The 20,869-nt window shown below is 37.2% G+C and overlaps 1 protein-coding gene across 1 annotated transcript in view; it reads left to right on the forward strand.

Moving 5' to 3' along the window:
• Positions 1–4,835: 4,835 nt before the first annotated feature.
• Positions 4,836–20,869, forward strand: part of LOC135718267 (ephrin type-A receptor 5) — a 103,353-nt gene continuing 87,319 nt past the window's right edge. Inside the window, exons 1-2 of the mRNA XM_065240580.1 lie at positions 4,836–5,092; positions 8,235–8,299. Coding sequence (XP_065096652.1) covers positions 4,999–5,092; positions 8,235–8,299 — 159 coding nt within the window. The 5' untranslated portion in view covers positions 4,836–4,998. The remainder of the gene's footprint in view (positions 5,093–8,234; positions 8,300–20,869) is intronic.

Genomic DNA, 20,869 nt, shown 5'->3' on the forward strand with positions numbered 1-20,869 from the left:
GGCTTTTTTGATATGTGAGATTTTGTTACCTTATTTCCCAGAAAATGTAAAGGTTGTAAAGTTGAGCTTTGCTCATTTTACGAGAAAACTTGACTTTGGAGTTGGTGAGAGCTTGTCTAATACCCGCGACGGTCCATTTTTCGATGGGAGGGATGGATGGTGAAGCCAAGCCGTAAGATGATGAAGGGGATTGTGAAGGCTGTCTTGAAAGTGGAGGTGAACGGGTATTGCGTGGTCTAGGAGTGCGGGCGACGGGCCTTGTAAGCTTCCGCCCGCGCGCTGAGACGTGGGCCTCTGCAGAAGGTCCTGCTTGGCTTGGGATTCCCTTAGAGCCGGTAGAGGGAAACGCCTTAGTAGGGTTGTGCCGATAGACGATAGTATCATGTATCGACGATCTTCAGACATATCGCCAACGGCAGGCTGTCATGGCGATAGTCAAGACGATAGTTGGCGCATGGTTATTATTATTATTATTATTGTCATCATAGTTTTACATTAACATGCACATTGCATGCTTTTTCTCACGTGAGGGTTTGTGGGCTTCACTTTACTTCACTTCACTTTGCTTGTAAAGAGAGAATTCCTTCTTGCACGTACCAAGGTTATTATAGTTTTGCTTTTTTAAATTAGTTTTTATTTTAGTATCAGCTGATAGTTTTAGTCTTAGTTTCAGTTTTCGTTTACGAAAATAACCTTGGCACGTACCTGCACTTAATGCGCTCGTCTTTGACTCATTCTAGCACGTGATAAGCAGCTGCACTTCTCTCTGTCTCACGTGCACGAGCTCTCGCATCTGTCCGAAAAATAAACGTAAACTAAAGTAGTAATCCTTATGTATTTATTCAGTTTAATGCGTTTCATGCGAGCTGAGGCAAACTATCCCTTTTATTTAAAATATATGACCCGCTGCACATTGGCGCCTCTCTCACTCTCCCGGACGTGCAGAGAGCTGCGCTCTGTTTAAAGTCAGATCACTAGTATGTAGTATGATATGCATTTCAAGGAGTTGAAGCAATACATCCCTCGTGTTTAAAATATGATTGTGTTAAAAACATGATAGCGTTTCGCTGGACTGATGTGTTTAAAAAGGCACCTCTGAAAGCACCACTGCTTGACATGTGTAGCCTTTTGAAACAGCACTAAACAAATGCATTGAATTGTTTGTATGTGCGTGCGCGTCTGTGTGTGCAGGTGCATGTTTTTACAGTCATTAAGTAATCATGTTAAATAATCAGGATTATGATTTTTCCCATAATTGAGCAACCCTAGCTTTGACAATCCATGCACCAGAGAGGCTGTTAGCACGCAGAGGGTTAAAACCAGCGAGTTACGTGTCCTGGCACGCAGGACATTTTAAGCGCCTGATGACGCGCTTGGATATAGTATCAGTTTTAAGAAGGTTGCGGTCCTGACTGTGTTGCTCTTGTTCTTTTTTGTCCACCAATCAAGTGACTTGTCATAATAAGTAAAAAAAAAAAAAATATATATATATATATATATATATATATAGTAAACTACTGCCCTGCTCCCCGATACTATCGTGTATCACCGATCTCACAGGCTGACGATAGGACGATCTCAAAATGGGGCATATCGCCCAACACTACGCCTTAGAGCCCGTTGCCTGCTTTGAACCGGAGGTTTCTTTGCGCTGGTGGCTTGCGGTGGAGCATCTAGCTCGTTGCCGGATAGATAAAGCTCGATCTCGGACATAGCTGTATGATGCAGTCTATCTAAAAGCAATCTCCTATCCGAAAACAATCACAATAGACTGAGGTAGGTAGGATGTCTGTATATGTAGTGTTTGGCTGATTACCAAATTAGATGCACCTGTGCTTGATTAGTTAATTATCTGATCGTGCTCCTCCCGAACCTTGTTAATAAAACATCATATGCTATTATTGCTACAGTATATATATTATTTTGTATGCCCTTTTCTGTTTGTTAACAGAAAAGTAAAGGTATTGATGTGTTTCTTATTTTTATTTTTTTTGCACACAATATAGTCTAATATTTTATATTAAAGAAAAATCACTATCTATTATTTTAATTGTTAACTTCCTTAACAATATCTCAAACCATGGTTACATTTGCCAAGACACTCAAAGAAAGAAATTTAACAACACAAACATTTCACATTAAATTAAACGATTGATGCTTAAAAATTTTATAAATTATAATAACCCATTTTATAAGCGATAGTTATGACATGTAATCAGACAAAAGCAACTCTAGATTGAAATATGGTGGCATGTAAAATTGCCTTGGTTCACGCATGTCTCATGACTAGTTGTCATATGAGTTCGGACAAAACACATAAGAACCAATAAAGTTTCACATGCCGCCATATTTGACATTCTGGGGGTGAACTTTTCCTTAAACATTTCTTATATAGACGGTTTCATCGAAGGGACGTGCGGTGACGGAATTACACGTCTGGTCAGAACTTTACTTCCAGTTTCTGTTTGTCTGACTAGTTGGCAAACTGAACTCTTGAACAAAAACCTCGTAGAAAATAACAAATGTTTTGGTTTCCTAGGTAATCTACATGTTGCTTCCTTTACTTGTTATATATAAACGGTCTATATATATATATATATATATATATATATATATATATATATATATATATATATATATATATATATATATATAGACCGTTTCAGCAGTAACAACATAAACAAGCCGCTGTCGCGGTCCGCACGTAACTTCCGGTAAACTCCGCTAATAATAAATAACAACAAAGTTCTTTAAACATAGTTTATTTATATAACAAGCAAACAAAACAACACATATATTACCTAGGAAACCAAATCATTTGTTATTTTCGACGAGGCATTTGTTCAAGAGATCAGTTTAGCAACTAGTCAGACCATTAAAAAAACGAAACCGGAAGTAAGGTTCGGATCCAGACGTGTATCACGTGCGTCCGATGAAACCGTCTATATATAAACTACTTCAAAAAGACTTTGTTGCTATTTATTGTTAGCGGAGTTTACCAGAAGATATTTGTGTTTCTCGAAAGCCGTTTGTAATGTTGTTACTGTTGAAACTGTCTATACTTGCAATAGTATTCGTAATAGTTCATATTATGAGTGACTAATGAGCACTAGTGCACATAGCCTATATAGACAAATGTGAACCATGTAGTCATGGTAAGTGTACAGAGTCTGCATGGTCTACAGTACATTTTGCTTGTGGAAACTGTATTTACTCAAGTGTACTGTGTTAAACAACAATAACCATGGTTTAAGCTAGTTTTTTTTGTAGCAAATTATTGTGTGGCAACTTTTATTTTTGGTTTTAACTGTAGTAGGGGTAATTTATACCTGTAAATTCCACAAAGCACCAGTTTGTCCTTGTTCCCAGATTGTTTCTCTTCCCATACTTTCCCAAGTCCACCTTTTTTCAGACATGATTATCATTACAGACAGCTCCGCAGTATCTGCCTAAACTAAGCTGAGTATGGTGGCAAAGCAAAGGCCCAGCTTGTTTCAGGATCAGACATGGTTGGTAGCCAAAGATAAGTTCACTGCTCATTGATGGCAAAAGTTTTATATTCCCCATAGTTTATTTGCTAAAGAAAACATTGACTAATTCAAGCTCATACTTAGGTTTGCCCAACACTGTTATGAATGATGCCTGAAATGTTATTATAACAAGTCATATCTAGGAACCACAGTATCACAGAGACTTGGGGATGGGTTGGTGTGTAAAAGCAACCACCCACAACACCCAAACACTAAACAACCACACATTTTTTTGCAACCAACAAGCAACTTCCTAGCAACAAACTAGAATATTGCATCAAACACAGCAGCGCAGTTTAAACTACCCAGTACCCCTTGAGCACAGAAGTGTATGCATATATTTAATGAGTCCAAATATAACTAATATCTCTGATATCTTTCAAGTGACCTGGAGTCTTTCAAGTCTTAAAAGGCCTTTATTGACAATGTCTTTTTGGGGTTAGGGTATTTGGGGCTTATTTCCATTGTGCCCCATTCTTTTTTTTAAACATTTAACACCAGGCATTAACAACACATGTGATGCCACATGCGACGCCAGTGGTAGTAGATTAGTTAGTAGAGCTTGACTCCACCAGTTTCTGTTGACATCTGAAGACAAACCCACTGCTGTGGTGCTTTCGTTTGTCTTTTTGAAAGTCAGGAGCTGAAATGGGTCTGATGGTTCCTGCTGTCTGCGGAGTTTCTCTGTCAGTGTCTGGTGAATGAGCACAAGCGCTGAGGAGCGTGGGATGTGTCGGGAGGGCACGGCACGGGAATATGTATAATCATGCAGATGAAAGAGACGCAGACACCGCCACATTTATCTTGTGGGTGGAAGTGCTGCTTCGGTGCAAATTTGGATTTTAGGAATGCAGTGAAAATAGGGCTGCAGGAATGAGGCTATGCAAGCTTAAATCACACATGCTCTGTTAATAAAGACATCTAACATTTGTTGTAGTTCTTGGTTACATGTAGAATTTGTAGATAATGCTATTAGACTGTCTATCTATCTATCTATCTATCTATCTATCTATCTATCTATCTATCTATCTATCTATCTATCTATCTATCTATCTATCTATCTATCTATCTATCTATCTATCTATCTATCTTAGAAAGTGATCATTTATTTAGCCTCATTTCATATAAGCTAATTTTTTACATATTTATATAAAAATGTATTAGAGGTACACTTTCGCAGCTTTAGTGTCTGTCTAGTGTCATGTACAGTCGTTGATGTCTATTGGAGAGCGGTGATGCTTTACTCCTCCTCCTCCTCGTGCTGTCTGCTGTGTCGTTGTGTGACAGCTCAAACCGGAGCGCGCTTCAACACGCAGCGCAACGTGCGCGTCGCTTCTCTCCATTCAAATGTGTGTTTCCTTTTCGCATCTGTTATAATCTGCCCTCATGTCCTTACCAGCTGTCCTAGGATCGGTTCAGTACTGATGTGATATCAGTACATTCATCCAGTTGACATTTTCGTCAGTAAATGAGTATGCGTTCTCGGTGGAGTTACATTCATGCCTGGATTTGCGTCTTCAGTCTCGGCGCGTGCAGGACTTTCGGCATTCCCAGTAATGAAGGTAAGACTTTGGGAGATGTTTCTGAATTAGGATAGGTTGTTCATATTGTAGGGATATGTATATGTTGAATTGACAGTCATTGCAGTCGCATTAAGAAACGACTTAACATTTGTTCAGTGGTGCAGTCGACATTAGAGCCGTCTTCTTATCAAGAGCTATTTTTACTGTCTACGGTTTTAACTTCCTAGACTATATGATTCTTTTTGAGATTATGTTATTGTTGTTACATTATGGGCTCTTAGTATCAACTTATTATTAGGATCAACTTAAAATTATTATTTTGGCTTTCTTTAAAACGTATGGCAAAATTATAATATTTTTGTGGTGCTTAGTGGCATTAGACTGTCAAACCCCTTATGGTTTCTGGTTTCTAAGTTTTATTTTGCTAGATAGATAGATGGATAGATAGATAGACAGATAGATAGTATAAGATAAACATAGGTTAGCTGTAACTTGGTTCCAATGATATTTTGTTTTGTGTTATGTGTGTATGACTTTTTTAACATAAACATCATAATATGTAGAATATTATACAATATGCAATCCTTAAAGCAGAAATAGTTTAACGTTACACAATATTTAATAGAGCAGAAGTTTCAGCTCACCAAACATCCAGGTGGTCTTCAAACATTTCAATTTACCACTGCACATTCACTGAAACCTCAGACATAATTGATGTACTTTGCATTGCCTTCATTTTCTCATCTATTTAAACTTGTTTACTGGACCCTGCAAATAAACATCTGAATTGCATTATACTGAATCATTGACGAATGACTGAACCATTGACAAATAGTTCAGGTATTCCAGCTCAATTGAGAAAGTGCGTACCGTTTTTACTGAAGCTCTTCTACCAAGATTTATACATTTATAAATGTTATTTTTTGCAGGTTAATGGTTGGTTTTAAAAAAATGTTTTTGATCCGTAAATTGTATTTTATTTAATATAATTACAATATACAGAGAATGCTGATTTATAAAGCTGCAGAATTTAAAGAACAAAGACCAATTTCAAGTCACTTATGATGAATGGTTTTAAATGATATTTTAAAGTTACTAGGCACATCAAATAGCTCTAATATTTATCTGTTGGATTGGACGAAAATGACACTTTTGATAAAAAGTCGATCCTTTTTTGATACCTGATGTAAACGTGGGAAGGTGAATTTGCATTACAGGCGTAGAGACAAAGGAAATGTAAAGTTCCCGAAATTTGCTTTGTAGTGATCGAACAACAAGAGGCACTGACTGCAAATTTCAATATTGTACTATTTTGCTTTTGTTTTCCTTTGTTCATGTATATACTTCTTTTGGAGTATTTTGACTATTTAACTACAATGCAAAGAAACTATTTCACTAAAGTCACCGTGGGATATGTCAGCACATGATCTGTTACTGTAATTGATATGCTGCAATTTATCACTTGGCTGAAGTGCTTGGCCTATAGAATATGTAAATATTGTAATGAGCGGTTGAAGTCAGCATATGGACACTGCGGTGATGTCTGGGGATGAGTTGATTGATTGCACGCTAAGGATGGGACAATAAAAATGGGGAACAGTATGGGGGGAGGGCGCGCTGGTGCCCACACAGACTGGCATAATGGCCCAGCAGAAGGATGACGGCTACTGAAAAAAATCACAATAGCTGCACAAAGTATAGCAAGAATCGAACAAACCTGTCGCTTCGGAGAGCACTGAACTACACTAATAAACTCAATAGCATAACAATGCAGTCTCAGAACGCCTCAAATGAATCATCTCGTTTAAACATTTACAGTTTAACCTTGGGTGTTTCAACACAAAGCAAAGACAAAGCAGCATTGGCTTGTTTTTGCCTGAGTAAAGGTTCATTTGTGAGGAAATACACCAATCCTTTGTTCTTAAAATTTAGAAAAACATTCCTCCAAAGTGTACTTGATCAACTGTGAGAATATGTATGATTTGCATGTTTCCACCTGATTTGCCATGGGCAACACTTCTCTTTAATCTTGTTCAGATCTGTACGTCTTTGTGCTAATTAGATTTAAGTGATTTTCCCCAGGAAATCTTTCAATTTAAGTAGGACAATGTACATCAATGTCTGTCATTCAAACGAAACACATTTAGACCCAATTTGGAGACATTAAAATGGACTACCAATTTCATTTGGTTTGTAAATGTAGTTTTAAATGTAGTGTACAAATAATTGTTGACCAGACAATGCTTTTGAATTACTGCAAATCTGTTCTTTTGTTAACAAATCAGTATGTTTCAGACATAAGCTTACGTAACATGTAAGATCAATAATAGTCATCCATCACGCGTCTGATGGTGTTATTCATTGAGGCGCAAAGAGCAAAGCCAATCCTGAATTAGTAAAACCTTATAAAATGAACTCACTGTCCCTTACCTAAATCTATCTTTGGTTTTAAGCATTGATGGTGTTTGTTTATAACATTATTTTGCCATCTTTGATGGCTTCTCAGTCGCTAGCTTGTTTTTTTAGCCACAAAATGATATTGCCATTGTAAGGCATCTCAAACATGCTAAATAGTCTCGCCACACAACCTTTGATCAAAACACAATGTCAAATTAAAATTCAGCCCTGATCGGACTGTGAATGTAAAGGTCATCTAATTAGCTGTGGCCGTGGCCGTTTGTAAAAATTTTCAGCAGATAAAGAAGACTCAGAGTGACTTGTCCTATGTATCAAATACTTAACACAATAATCCAAAGGAGGATGCCATTTTTTAAGATGCATTGCACATATTGTATTCCCTAAGATTTAACCAAGGGCATACATAATGCAAGTGTAAAATTCCCTTAATACTTTTTATAGTGATTATTCTCAGATTACAGAGACATTCAGAAACCTTCACATCAGTATTGTGACAAGATGTGAGATGTCATATTTATTTGTATTTATTCACGTATAAATATTTTTCATGATAGACAGTGATACAATAGCAACATAATTATATAGCTTATACAATGTAAACTTTGCATGGGCTTTAAAGATTTACATGTTTGTGATGTCAGATTCTTCGGTTACATGCATTGCAAGGAATTCATCAATAAAAAAAAATTGTATACATAATAAAACACTTTTTCCTGATTTTGCCTGATCATTGATTTGTCCCCTGTTTTATTTTCTCTTGCAGTGAACCTGCTGGACTCTCGCTCTGTAATTGGCGACCTGGGGTGGGTTGCCTACCCAAAGAATGGGGTGAGTTCCACATATTTTTCTGTCTCTGCTTTCTGTTGCTGGTTTAGGGGAACATCTCAAGGTCTCCAATTCCCTTGACGCCAAAAGATGATTTCAAAATGAAAAAGAATAGAACATGGATAGAGCATTGTAGAGAGAGAGAGAGAGAGAGAGAAAGAGAGAGAGAGAGAGAGAGAGAGAGAGAGAGAGAGAGAGAGAGAGAGAGAGAGAGAGAGAGAGAGAGAGAGAGAGAGAGAGAGAGAGAGACAAGTACAACAGGTTAGAGACAAATGAAGAGCAGGGAAAAACCCTCTTTTATTCTCAAACAGGCACAAAGACAAACTTAACCTGCTGCTCTAATTTTTTTTGACCATCTGAATGTCATCTATTTCTGTCTGTCCAGCTTATTTAAAAGCCCATTGAACAATGAGATTTTTTTTAATGACAAATGGACAATTTTGTATATGTAGCTCTATTTGCTTTTTCACCTGTAATATGTCCAGAATACCAAAAAAAATATGAAGAAAGCTATCTAGATAAACAAAAACAGAAATCTTGTTTGTTTTTGACAGACTGTCAAGGAAGGAAGTAACGAAACAGAAAAATGAATATCCCTGCATGACTTTAGGTTTGTAAAAATCTTGCTGTTAGCACAGACGGGAGTGGGTATTTTTACACCCTAGGAACAAGAAACTGTGTTATGTTAACATTTGATCATGACATCATCCAGTCATTGCTTGCTTGTACAGTTTGCTAAAGATATGGTTCACGCTAAAAGATTTTGTATAGACGTATAATTTTCTTTCTTCAATGAAAAGAACATAAAGTCTTAAGCTGCTGTTTTCCATGAATGAAAGAAAATAGTGACCAAGGCCATCAATCTCTGAAATATAAGTAGTCAAAGTGATGTGATTGTCACTTGGTAGTCCATACTTGAAATGTGACCTCTGCACTTACAGTAGCACATCCCAGTGAGTAGTGAACACACACACACTAAGTCTTAATCCAACTTATTGAACAAACTTTCTCCCCCCACAGCCTCATTTTCATTGCCATCAAATTAAATTGTCATCTACTCTGACTTAAGTGTATAATAACAAGCAAAATTGCTGCATTTGGGCCCCTGCTGGGCCGTCGCTTGAATTTCAAGACTCAAACAATACATTAGCTTTATGACTGTACAAACATTATAATTTCTTCATTCTTGATAGCAGCATGCTATAACGGTACCCACCCCAGCTGGTGTTTGGAGGCCTTTGTTTAATCTCATGCGGGCTGGATGCAGTGTTGACACAGTGTGCTGTTATAGCTTAATTCAGTTTCCTGTTGCGAGGACGCAAAAAGAGCACTTGCATCGTACTTACCTGCACCTGCCCTCCTATTCAACAATACAGGCCAGCAATAGATCCCAAAGTCTCCAGGCACGCTGAATAACACTTGTTATGCCTCTTTTCAGATGGAAATACAAACATCCTTTCATGATATCCTGAATATGGCATGAAATCTGGGGAGCGATAAATCAATGTCAAATACAGCAGAGGGCTATTCACATCCCTCTCAATGGCTATTGAGATAAAGTGATTTTTGCTCTATTATTAGATGTTAAATTTACTTCAGGGCGACCCTTGCAGTCTAGGATTATGTCAGCAAGCTTGGGATTTTAGCCAGGATTATGGAGGACATATTAAATATTGATAGAGTAGTCTTATGTGGATAAAAAAATCCTAATGGAGTCAGTGTGGTCGGGCTATTAGTATATAGATTTTTTTCCCTCGTTTTTATTTTAATCGGAAATTAAAAAACATGTTAAAAATGTGAAATTAAACAAACACAAATGAACAAAAATAATTATTTTTGCTGGCATTACTTAACTTAATGGAGTGAGGTTAGTGGCTTTAAATCTTTGAATGTAGACCCTGTATATCCAGCCATCTTTTTTTAGTTATGTCTGGTAAATAATAATCCTATTTTATTGCTTAGGTATAGACAGATATTCTGATCGTTAAGTCTTTACATATAAATTATTTATAAATATAAAGACTTGTTGCAGAATTTTTTTTTTTTACATTGATTTACTGTACTGTACTGTATTATTTAAAAAAATAATAATAATGAAGTTCAGGCAAGTTAACCATTAACATGGCTACCTTAAAAAATTATTAGGCAAAAGAAGCTTGTGGCTACATAATAGATTCGTTTTGGCACCTACCAGCATGTGCTAACTACTGAGGCTAATAAAGCCAAACCTTAAACCCATGACCAAAACAGAATGTACAAGGAAAGTGTCAAATGTGTATGTATACAAACATAATATTATGTTCATAAAATCACAGATTCATAAACATTGCAGTTAGTCACAGTATTCCCACGTGAAACAGAATACAGTTATGTAATCAGCTTTTTTGGGCTAAGGGTTATAGCAGAAGACAGATTTGAGCATGGGTGGGAGTAGGAGTAGCAGTGGGTCGATTTTGGATTGATTGTGGGAGTTAGGGAGGAGATTCTGGTGTTTGGGAGGTTGGAGATGTTTTTGGACAATGTTCACAAATTTATCAAACCCTCTGGAGAGTGAGGTGGGTTTAGCAGCCCAGCAGTTTCAGAAAATTAGTAGTGCCTGACATGGGGTGTGAAGTAATGAGCTACAAATACTCTCGTTACTGTAACAGGCTACTTTTTCCTAGGAATTATACTTTATTAAGTAGTTATATAGTGTACTTTTACCTGAGTATATTTTGAGTGCTGTAACAGTACTTTTAGTGCGCTACTTTTTCCCCAACTTGTCGCTTCTAAACGGGTTACATTTTCTTTGGCATTGCTTTCGGTTAGGGGAGATTCAATATTCAATACTACTACTACTAATAAAAATTTGTTACATACATTTAGCGCTTTTCTGCAGCAGAACTCGAAGCTCTTTACATATGAGATGGGAATTCTTCTCAACAACCACCAATGTGCAGCATACACCTTGATGATAGGAACCAAAGTGATGTAGCCAATCAGTACAGTACTGTATATGGGGATGATTTGTAGTACAATGGGCAAATTTTGGCCATGATGCTAGGGAATTCCTCTACTCTTTCTGGAAGGAAATCCTGGGATTTTTAACTCTTTCCCCGTCAGCATTTTTCATGATTTTCACAAAAGTTTAATGCCTTCCAGAAAATGCTCCTTTTTAAATATTTAAACATACAATATATGAAAAAAACAGACCCTCTGCTTTCAAACAAAAAAATCTGTTTCATCCTACCTTCATGTGTTCTGTTTTTATCACCTCTCAAATATGTGTAGGTTTCATCAAAAACACAGAATTTTGAGCAAAAAGCTGAGATAATTCCATTTTTGTAAAGGACTTTTGATAGAGATCAGATGCAGAGTGATCTTTAAAACATACACGGACATACAGCTGTTTGCCCTAGGGCAATACTTCCGGTTTTTATAAGTTGCCACCAAGTGGATAATAGCGGTATTGCAGACTGACGAGATAACTCATCAATGGCGGGGAAAGAGTTAATGACCACAGAAAGTCAGGACCTCAGTTTAACCTCCACACAGAACTATCAGACATGACATTAAAGTGCATATTTTTTATTTTTTGGGCCAAAAGTGACAATCATTTTGCTAGATAAGACCTTCGGTTGGGATCATTTAGAGCCCTTTGAAGCTGCGTTGAAACTGCAATTTTAAACTGCATTGAAACAATAAGTCTGAATAAGTCCAAAAAGTCTATTAAAGGAATGTTTTCTTCAAAAAACTTAAATTAATCTTCTTGGATGACATAGGGATTTTTGTTTTGTTAAATGGGAACAGTCCTTAAGTAGATTTTAGGAGAGGTAATTGTTTGGGAAGTATCAGTACTTGTACTTGTGTATGATTTTTTTGTACCCTTTCCACCTCTAGTGCCTGAAGTATAAACCTTTATATTTAGTTATGCATTGAAACCAGAATGATTTACTGTAATTGCAGTTGATAGAAACTGAAAACCAATTTGGGATTAGCTTGTATTTGTACAAATCTCCCAAATTGTTCTATTTAATATAGACATTTTTATTATTTTTATCTTTTTTGCATTTCGGGATTGCTTTATCTGCTTTATCGACAACAATGAAGTATTTTAAAAGGCATCATAAAGTTTAAACAGCAATGTTTATACTTGATCTTATATGCTTCTTAAATCACCTCTTGAGGTGGCCAGAATGCAATCCATTCTATATGTGCTTTGTATGGCTTTTACGCTTCTGCCCTGTACCTGGTATTAAGATGCATCTTTATACACCATGTATATGATTTCTCAGTCTCATTATTACATTAGACAAGAAAAAAACATAACATTTATGGAATATAGAAAATCAGAATAAAAGTTGAAGTGTGAAGTATTTAATGTGAGCTCCTCTTACACTTGAGCAATAGCAGGAACCTGCAGGCTTTCTTAAACCTAAATGAAATAAAATCCTTCAGGACTTCAGTCTCCTCAAAAGAGTTCAAGTTGTGTTTAGTGCCAAGAGAGGTCAAAACTAAATACTGACTTTAAGCTGAAAAAGTGGTGGGGTTTAAATGGTGGGGTTTAAACAGCAGATTCTAACATTAAATGTTTTACTCTTTGCATTAAATTAAAACAAATACTTATTTTAGACAGCTGACAAATTGAATGACACATGTAGTCATGAAATCTGAAACCAAGTTTAAACTAAAAGTGCTAATAGGAGATGCATTTTTCTGCCAGGTGTCAAGAAACACACCCGAAACACTCTGTATATTTCAGACTTTTTCGTGTTCGCTACAACCAGCAATCTGTACTTGCAGCTAGACCACAAAACACCAGCGATTTTCTTGCTAGTTTTTTGTTTTATAACCCTTGCTTCTTGCCGCTTTAACTGCCATGAGAGCAGGCCAGCTTTGCCAAGTCATTGAAGCGGTTTACAGGAGCTCAGCTAAATCCGGGCTTTGTGCAGGCCTAGGGCACCTCTGGCTCGCACCGCTGTCCTTTCTCCACTTTCTTACCGAAGGGAAAACACATTTATGTTACGCTTAACAGAGGAACCTCTCCATCCACCCTGAAAAAGTGACATTCACTCATCCCACCACCCTCTCACGCAGACATTTTGCCATGAACTCTTTGTCATCTGTCAGTCTTGTTTGGCTCCACATCCCATGCACCTAGGGCCGTAATGACAGGGGTGGCTTGTGATAGGGAAATGGTGGGTAATAATGGGCTATCGCATTTTCCCTCTCATTCTCAGTGTAGCATCGGATATGAGAGTGCTGTGGGAGTTGGGGTTTATGGGTAAACGCATGCTTACAGCACACACTAACTCACAGTGGGAGAATTGAAGGTTTTAAGGGCAGAAAGCAGTGTAAAATAAGTGTGTTGAGCTATCGGAGGAAAAGATTTAGAGGGAAAATCCAGAAACTCAGTGGGAGACTGGATTACTGTTAGAAAAAGAGTTTGAATGATGATAGTTCAAAGAAATCTTTATGCTGAAATTCCTGACCACAGTTTTACTACAACAGAACTATAAATTTGTTTCCTTGTAATCTTTATTACTGACTGATGTTAAAGAAAAAGTTCACCCAAAAATTTGACGTTATCTTTGTTTATTCAATGTCTTGTTCATGCTTGCTTTGTTGTTGTTAAGAAGCAATAAATCTCCAAAAAGGACAAAAACACAACAAAACCATGGAATTATTTCATATGAAATTTTTAATATTAAAAGTCATCTAATCAAAATAAATTCCCCATATGTAGTACTCAGATCATATTTGCCATATGAAGATGTTCTGATGTAAACCATCTTGATTTATCACATTCATCTAAACATTTAATATTAAGGAAAATAAATGAATCATATCTGGATAAACATTGATGTGTAACACCTGGCCAGCAGCCTGGTGAGGGCAAAGTAGCAGAGATTTATGCTTAAACAATTCACACAATTCATAAACACTATCTGTAATCGCTTAAACTAATGTGTAATCAGAGTTTAGTGTTAAGCAAGTGTCTTGCGAGTATCACGTGACCGCGTGCGTCTCTTTGAAACCCTTTTGACACGTTTGCAGCTGGAACATATTTTGTTATTACACGTGATGTTCTGCTGTAAAACATATTGACTCATTAGAACATTTTCTTAATATTCAAATAAAATATTTAAAACTATTTAAGGAAAATTAATCCATTTCCAGATGGCACAATGTAACATGTTCATGTTTCGTGTGAAAAAAACACACAAAACTTTTTTGTACCGCTGTTCACTGTCCTAAAAACAGGCTGATGTTGTCCTTGTGCTATGTAGTCCCTCTTTCAGAAATACCTAACGAGTTGTGATTGTGTAGCTGGTTTAGTGTGTTGTGATTTGACAGCAGCTTAGCTTAACTGGTGACTGGCATATTCCTGTGAGTGGAGGTTATTTAAAAACTCTTAAAAATATTTATAAACATCATATATTTGGGAAGTAGAGGGCTGTAGTCCAAACCGCCCATTCTCTGTCGTCCTTAAAAAGTGAATTCTGTTAAAGAAAATATCGCTTGCCATTGAACTTTGAGCTTTATAATTTTGCAGGCATAATTGATGCTCCAACAGCAACCTTACACACCAACTAGTTTGAAAAATGGGATCACAAAAACGGCAGCTTTAAAACTCAATTCAAAACGGTCTAACTGAATTTGGTTTATAGTTAAGAGGTGAAGGTCATGCATTTTTTATTTGCAGATGGCAGTTGTCTTGTTATTTTGTTATCTATACACTGTCAGAGAAAAGGCACAGAAAGTTACTAAACTGTACATTTTCCGTCAGTGGGGTGGTACCCTCAAAGGTAATTTTGTACATTTATGGGTATACAAGATATCGAAATGTTGTACCTTTTTGTGTATAATAGTATAGTGTTAGGAACAATTCTAACAATTTAAATGTTAGTGGAACAAACAGTAGGGTGCCGAGACTTCTCTTCTGAGGAGGCAGGAATTAAAAATATGTTTTTGGGGTGTCTTGTGTGGCTTGTCATGTCAAAATATCTATTTGCTGCATCATGTGAACCTATGTGCATCACACATCATGTCATAATACATGCCTGTTCCAGACGCGTCAAAAGGGTTTAAAAGAGACGCTCACGATACTCGCAAGCCACTCGCGTAACACCTAACTCTGATGCTCAAATAGCTGGAAGAAATCTGACAAAAAGACAAACCAAAGCTCGGGTCTTAGCAGGTTAAGGTACAGTAGAGGTACAACATTGTATTATGTTTAGTAAAGGTACAAAACGGAACCTTAGGGTGCCACCCCAGCAACAGAAAAGGTACAGTTTTGTACCTTTTATTCTGACAGTGCACACATTTTTTAACTGTGACATACTGTGTGACAGTTATTGTAAGATTACAGATAGTGTTTGTGGATTGTGTGAATTGTTTAAGCATTAATCTCTGCTACTTTGCCCTCGCCAGGCTGCTGGCCAGGTGTGGCACGTCAATGTTTATCCAGATATGATTCATGTTATCAACTACACACAGCTGTGACGTTCATCACATCCTTGTGCAATCTCATTTACAATGTGTTATTTTTTTATGAAAGCCTTTTTAAATTTCCTATTCATCTTTATCAGGGTGTCATAAATGTTGTCATACAGGGATTTGTGGAATTAGTAACATTCACGTGTGAGGTTGGAAATCTGCATAATCCAAATTTGCACTGCTCCATTTTCATTCCAGTGGTGACTTTCTCTAAATTGCAGCTTTGCCAATGCAATTTACCAGATCATGACCACACTGGCAAACATTAGAGAATCAGAATGACAGAATCACATTTCCACTGACATACACTCTTCTGTATCTCTTTATTCCTGAAGCATCATCGGGCTCTTAGCTGAATATAATCACTTCTGGCTGAGTGAAATTTAGGGCTGAAGAAATGAAAATGTAACATTAATGCCTATAATTCTGAAGAAAGAGACAATAGTAGGGTAAAAACCAGGGATGTGCGCTACAACTTATTTGAGTGTCGTTTAAATGGCAGTTTTATAATAGATTTGAGTCTAAAAGTAAGAAGATGTACTCTTAAAAATAAAGGAACTACACAATGCCATAGAATAACTTTTTTTGGCTGAATGGTTCCATAAAGAACCTTTAACATCTGAAGAACCTTCTGCTTTACAAATCTTTCTTTGTATTGTCATGAACATGAAGGAAATTTTATGCAGGTTTATGATAAATGTGCCATTTGTTGACTGAATGGCTTTTTGAGGAACAATAAAAAGGTTATTTTATGGCACCATTATTTAAGAGTGTAGTCAAACAGACTTCGTTTGTGTATATAATCCATTTCAAATATTTAATCTTTTCATTAAACAGTCAAATCTTATCTTTCATGCCGCTAAATATGGGTCATAATGTGTAATTGTCTTCCGTTATAAATATTTTTTAAACATTTACAGTAGGTATGTTCTAATACATTAGCTCCAACCTTGACATGATAATTTTCTGCCTTGCTATTGTGTATTCAGACTCAGTGAAGTCCATAAATTTTCCAAAGCCTTCCCCCCTTAACAAAACTGAGTTGTATTGTGTCTTCTGCTGTCATCTCTGAGATAAAATCAGTTATTTATTGAGATCAAAAAGGATTACATCAGCGGCCATGATGCAATGGGATTTGCTTGCTTCAGATACTATACACTCTTAAAATTAATGTGTTAAATTAACACATCTTGTGTCTAGTTAAGGACAACACATCTCATTTGTCCATAAATCTCTGTGTTATTTTTGGAATAACACACTTTGTGTTGTTTTAACACATCTTGTGTTGTCGTATTAATTTATTTGAACTTAAAATCTGCACGAAATTACATATAATGTGTTAAAATAACACACAGGGCCCTATTTTAACGATCTGAAACGCAAGTGCGAAGCGCAATGCGCAAGTGAGTTTGTGGGCGGATCATAACTCTTGCGCCAGATCAAATCAATAAGGGGTTGGTCTGAAGTAGGTTCATTATTCATAGGTGTAGTTTGGGCTTAACGTCAAATAAACCAATCAGAACGCTATCCAACATTCCCTTTAAACGCAAGGGCACAAGTTCCATGGCGGGTTGCTATTATTATGACGGATTTACCAGGCGCACGCCAGGGGAGTTCACAGCCGAAGAGACTGACGTTCTTGTAAGAGCAGTCAAAGGGAGAGAAGTTGTTTTGTATGGGGATAGGAGAAACCCACCCAAATCAGTGTAGGTTAAACAGGCGTGAGAGGAAATAGCCACAATTTTCTCATCAGCTGGCATCCCCAGGACGTTGCGCCAAGCTCTACAATGATGTCAGGAGACGGGGGAATCCCAAGCTTGCCAGCATAATTCGGGCACCCGTGTAACGGGAGGTGGATCTGCCTCCACACATGACCTGACGCCAGCAGAGGACATCGCTGTGTCCACCCTCACCGCTGAAAGTGTTGAAGGCGGTTTGGGGGCTTTGAAATAGGACCCAAGAAACGCAAGCAGTCCAACCCCAAAGTGCACTTACAAATCCAGTTCACATACATTAAGGTTTCTTATGAAAACATTTTAATTATTATTTACATAAAATAAACATAATACAGCCACACAACAAACTTATGAAAATATTTTAATCGTTATTTGCATGAGAATTTTTTAACGCAGCCACACAATAAATAAAAACTTTCACCACAATGCTCACCACAATGATTTCCCTTATCTCATGTATTAATATTTTTTATTGTAACAATTTATGATTTGCAAAAATAACTGTTGCATCTGTGTAGATTAGAAAAGCAAAGTGCGCGCGCGTTGTGCACGCTATACATTATGGTCAAGCATGCGCCCTTAAAATAGCATAATGAACAATGCGCAACGTGCCACTGACTTTAGACTAGTTTTTTTTTGGTCAGTGGCGCAATTGTTTTTTGAAACTGGAAAATAGCATCAGGGATGGTTTGCGCCGCAACACGCCTCCTTTTTTGCACTGAACCGCCCAGGGAGCGCAAGTTCATTCCCTAGTTTGCCGACGTGCGTCTGTGGAGGGAAAAACCCGCTGTGCGCCGGTGCAAAATACGAATGATACATGCATCACTGACAAAGTCAATTGCGCTGGGTGCAAGATAGGGCCCACAATGTGTTAAATAGTTTTACACAAAACAATGTGTTTAAATGAACACATCATTTTTTAGAGTGTACTAACAGCTTGTGCTAAATGTTTACACATGGCTCCTGTGGAACTGTTATACGCCAATTTGATATGACATAGCTTACATAAAACTTATCCTTATTACAGTACTCCTACAACTTGCTATACTGTAAGTGGTCATTTCTAATCCCTTTTCAACTGATAGTCAGACTTAGGATATGTTAAACTGTGACATTGAAATTACAGGAGATATCGCTAATGTCAGCAAATGTGTTTTGAATATTCATTGATATTGATTGATGGTAATTTTAATTTATTAGTAAATGCATTTGGTCATGACACACTAGTCTCCTTGTTAAACCTTAATTAACATTGAATTGCTGTACTGTGGTCAATATAACATCAGGAATTCTGTATTTAAGAATTGCATTAGTTTGCAGATTGGGTAGCGTTTCGTTTCTTCAGCTCAGTTTAATAACTGTGAAACTGTTCAATATATTAACAATCATACTGCATTTCCTGAACACAACCCCATTTCTGCCATTTTTTTGGGGGGGGAGGGGCAAACAGTTCTGCCCCCCAAAAACCTTGTGGCTAAATTGATGGCTGGATGCTCAAAAGAGTCTTTTTCGAATTCATGCCCAGTGACAGAGCAATGGTGCAATATTGCAAAATGGCTTGCAATGAAAGTTTTATTTAAACTGTCAATCATAATAACTTATAACTAACAACCTGAAGATATAGGGGCGGTTTCCCAGGCAGGGATTAGCTTAAGCCAGGACTAGGCTTTAGTTTAATTAGAAAATATAAGCAGTTTTAACAAGCATGCCTTACTAAAAACTAGGAATGTGCATTTATGTCATTTTTTTCATTTTGATTAATCCATAGGTCTGAAAAACAAGTACTTGATAAACTGGGGTCCTGGCAATCAAATGGGCGGGGCATATACGGCATGGTGAAAATGAAAATATTTTTATTAAAAACACTATGACAGAAAAATGAACACATACTACATTATTAATGAATTAAATGTTTTAACAGAAACCTTTAACAGGAAAAGCTGCGTGATGAAGTTAAACTAAAGGGTTAATAAACACAAACGCTATAAGACCCACTTTACATAATATTAAGCCTTATATACAACATAAATGTATTATACAATGTGCATATATCTGCGCAAAATGCAAGACTTAAACTAAGTTATGTACTGGAGAGAAAGTTTAACTCCCGTTGTAGATGTGCACAACAGCACGCTTTGAAACACGTCCAGCCAAAGCACAAGCTTCATAACATTAAAGAGTAACTTAACCCTAAACCAACTTTTTTTAGTTAATGATCTGTAACAATGGTGCTTTATTAGTGCTGTTCATTGATTTTAGTAACTTTTTTGACATTTGGATATAAATTGTTTCAATACTACAATATATGGTGTAAAAACGTCTGAGTGCTGCCCTCTTCAGGTTGAACGGTGGCTACTGCAGTTGAATTTTCCTATTGGATGTTGGGTCCAAAAAATACCTTGAGACGTAAGCAGGTTCAAGCTCACCACGCCCTTGTTACGATCTCACCAAACACTTGGTACGAGCTTAGTTCGTCCTCTCTATCTCCGTTGGGATCTGCCCACTTTTCTTGCATTTTTCAAATATTGCCAGTGGGTGGAGTCAGGCTCTGAGCAGGGGTGTAGTTACGCTTTAAGCAGCTTTTGCTATCATATAGTGTTGTGTCGTCCTCTCACCTGTTCTCAGTCCAGATGTTATTTGATGTTTAAATATGAGATGATATAAGGGAACTTGTGATGGCGCTGTACATTTTGCATCTGACTGACTGTATTTTCGTCCTGCTGAAGTGAATCCCAAAATCACGGCATCCTTTTAAACCATAGTGTCTTAGTGATGTGAGTTGTGTTCGGCTTCACAGCATTACGCCGAGGATCGGCGGGTTGCCGTGGTGCAGGTGTGCGGACTTTATCTGTTTGTTTTTGAATCATGCATGGTAACGTTACTGATGTTATACGCCTGTCTGCGTAGCTCAACACAACGTCAAGCTAGCACCCTTTACTACCACAGGTGCTTGTAATGCTAACCAAACATCCAAATGCCACTCTAACCACAATAAATAAATACGTAAGTTCATCGTTTTCATGATCGATCATCCATGCCACGTTTAAGTACTCGAGCAATCGAGTACTCATGCCCATCCCTAATCTGGTATTGTGTGACTTTTCCTAGTGAGTCCTATTTTATTTACTTCAGCAAATATAAAATAACATGGTTTGGCAAACAATTATTTAGATAATATGTTCATCTGGCATTTCAAATAAACTGTTACATGTTAAAACAATCCTCTGCCTTGTATTAACATGCTCTCTGCTCTCTGCGATGTCTCTTTTTTTAAGCAACAATTGCAGCCATTTCAATCGCAGCCATTTAACTCATGCTTTTTCTCTGCGTTAAATAATGGCACAAATACCAGTCATTA

This window comes from Paramisgurnus dabryanus, chromosome 10 (assembly GCF_030506205.2).
Source record: "Paramisgurnus dabryanus chromosome 10, PD_genome_1.1, whole genome shotgun sequence".
NCBI classification, from domain to species: domain Eukaryota; kingdom Metazoa; phylum Chordata; class Actinopteri; order Cypriniformes; family Cobitidae; genus Paramisgurnus; species Paramisgurnus dabryanus.